General features: G+C 39.3%; 2 protein-coding genes across 3 annotated transcripts in view; one reads left to right on the top strand and one right to left on the bottom strand.

Annotated features, from left to right (window-relative positions):
• zbtb11 (zinc finger and BTB domain containing 11) overlaps nt 1–2,036 on the bottom strand; it is a 117,613-nt gene that overhangs the window by 63,871 nt on the left and 51,706 nt on the right. The window lies entirely within an intron of this gene.
• The window catches only part of tp63 (tumor protein p63), a 20,273-nt gene continuing 19,447 nt past the window's right edge, over nt 1,211–2,036 (top strand). For both annotated transcript variants that reach the window (XM_037698292.1, XM_037698293.1), the window contains exon 1: nt 1,211–1,372. In XM_037698292.1, coding sequence (XP_037554220.1) covers nt 1,331–1,372 — 42 coding nt within the window. In that variant the 5' untranslated portion in view covers nt 1,211–1,330. The remainder of the gene's footprint in view (nt 1,373–2,036) is intronic.

Below are 2,036 nucleotides of genomic sequence, written 5' to 3'. Positions count from 1 at the left end.
ATAGTTCAGCTAAAGTAAAGGTTTATCTTGACCCTCTGTCAGGCTGCAGATCTTGGGAGGCCACTGGATTGATCTCTTTCAAGTGTTGACTTCTCTTCTGCGGCAGGCGGCCATGCAGGCCTGTACCCCTGGGCCTGAGCAGGGTGTGTCCGGTGACGGGAGATGCTAAACTCACATCTGACCTGTGCTTGAGTTTCCAGACAGCTTCAAATGGCTCTGAACACATGAAACTGACATCTCTGCTCCTTTTTCTAACTTCTAGTACAGATGCAGTGACCTTTTTTAACCTTCACATCTGGAGTATGACTTTAGTGCATATTTAGACAGTTACAATGGCTTTTTATAGCTAGTGTGCAGATTTGCGATTTTGTCTTTAATGACGAGTGTATCTGGTGTGCAGGAGATTAAAAGAACCAGATGAGTTAGTTTGCTGCAGAAATATAAAGGAGAAGCTGTGAATCAAAGCTTTTCTGCATCAAGACGAAAGGTTTCAGCTCACAAGCACTAAACATGAAGAAAACCAAGTTATTTCTTCCAAAATCTAGTTTTGCAGCAGGGCTGCCTCCATGACAGCATGTGAGAAACGATGTGTTTCCAAAACACATCCACTGCAGTCACCTGAGGTGGGACAAGCTTCCAGGAGTTTCATTGTTTTCCTCTGGTCCTCCCTTCTTCCACTGATTATGGGCTGCAGAGCATTCTTATGCAAACGAGAGCTGCAGATTACAACTCTGCACCCTGCAGGACCCGTGACCGACTCTGCTCCATGATTGTTTCTGTATTCATCCAAAACTTTCATTTAATGAGTATCCGTTTAATTCTAACCTTTTCACGCTAGTCAGCCTTTTTAAAGAAGATTATATATATATATATATATATATATATAGAGTTAATACAAGTTAAAATCTTATGGTGGTGTTTGAGCTTCCACTAAATCTTTTTTTTTTTTCAGTGTTTTATGAAGATTATCATCCTCAACGTTGTTACATTTAAAACACAACAGTAAGCATAAAAACAAAACTTTGAAAACGAGTTCATTACTTTTGTTGTGGTTGAAGCTACCAAATGGATAAAGTCCTACTCCGAGGAAGGCTTGTTTTTGGGGGATGATGGGTGTGACTGTGGAGACAGTCAGCTCCAGGTAGCTCCTAAGCCCCTCCCCTTTCCTCCAGGTATATATGAACTTCCCATAGATTCCTATAGTAGCTTCTGCTTGTCCACTTTGCATCTGTAGTCCACATCACTCCTTTCAGAGTGAGGAACAGAGATTTGTGGAATCCTGGAGCCAGTGGAGCAAACAGCAGCAGCTCTGCTCAATCTAAGCGCCAACATGTTGTACCTGGAGACAGGAACCACGACGACCTACAACGAGGTAAGACCAACGGAGGAAACTGCTCACAAGGCCTCACATTTCACTCCCGGTCCATTAGTTGGTTCACCAGAACTCTGCGGCATCAGAGGACACATCGAAACACTTGAACTTTGTCATCTTATAATCATTTTAAAGAATCCTTACAGCTGCTCGTCCTTTTCAGTGCATCTCATTTTGTGAGTTTAAACATACACATATATATATATATACATATATATATATATATATATATATATATATATATATATGTATATAATAAAATCAACTGTTGATTTAGAGTCATATAAGATTAAGCAAAGCAAGACTGATCACAGGGAATCGTTCAATTGTGCTTTCTTTGAAACCCGTACAGTGTGTTTTTAATGTGTGTGTGTTTTTTTTTGTGTGTGTGTGTGTGTGTGTGTGTGTGTGTGTGTGTGTGTGTGTGTAGTCAACAGAGCAGGGAATGTAAACACCTGAAAATCTGAATATTGTTGTGAAATGGCTGCTGTCTGGCTGGGCAGGGAGTCAGTTGATGTGATTTATTTTATATATATCTGATTTTCATCAGTTTATTGTTTCTCAATTTGAGAACAAAAAAGGCTTTTAAAATGTATAAATTAGATTATCTATATTGGAAGATAAATTAGATTATCTATATTGGAAGATAAATTAGATTATCTAT

The sequence above is a fragment of the Nematolebias whitei genome, chromosome 3 (genome assembly GCF_014905685.2).
Source record: "Nematolebias whitei isolate Nwh7 chromosome 3, NemWhi1, whole genome shotgun sequence".
Classification (NCBI taxonomy): domain Eukaryota; kingdom Metazoa; phylum Chordata; class Actinopteri; order Cyprinodontiformes; family Rivulidae; genus Nematolebias; species Nematolebias whitei.
This window is presented reverse-complemented; position numbering and strand designations above follow the sequence as displayed.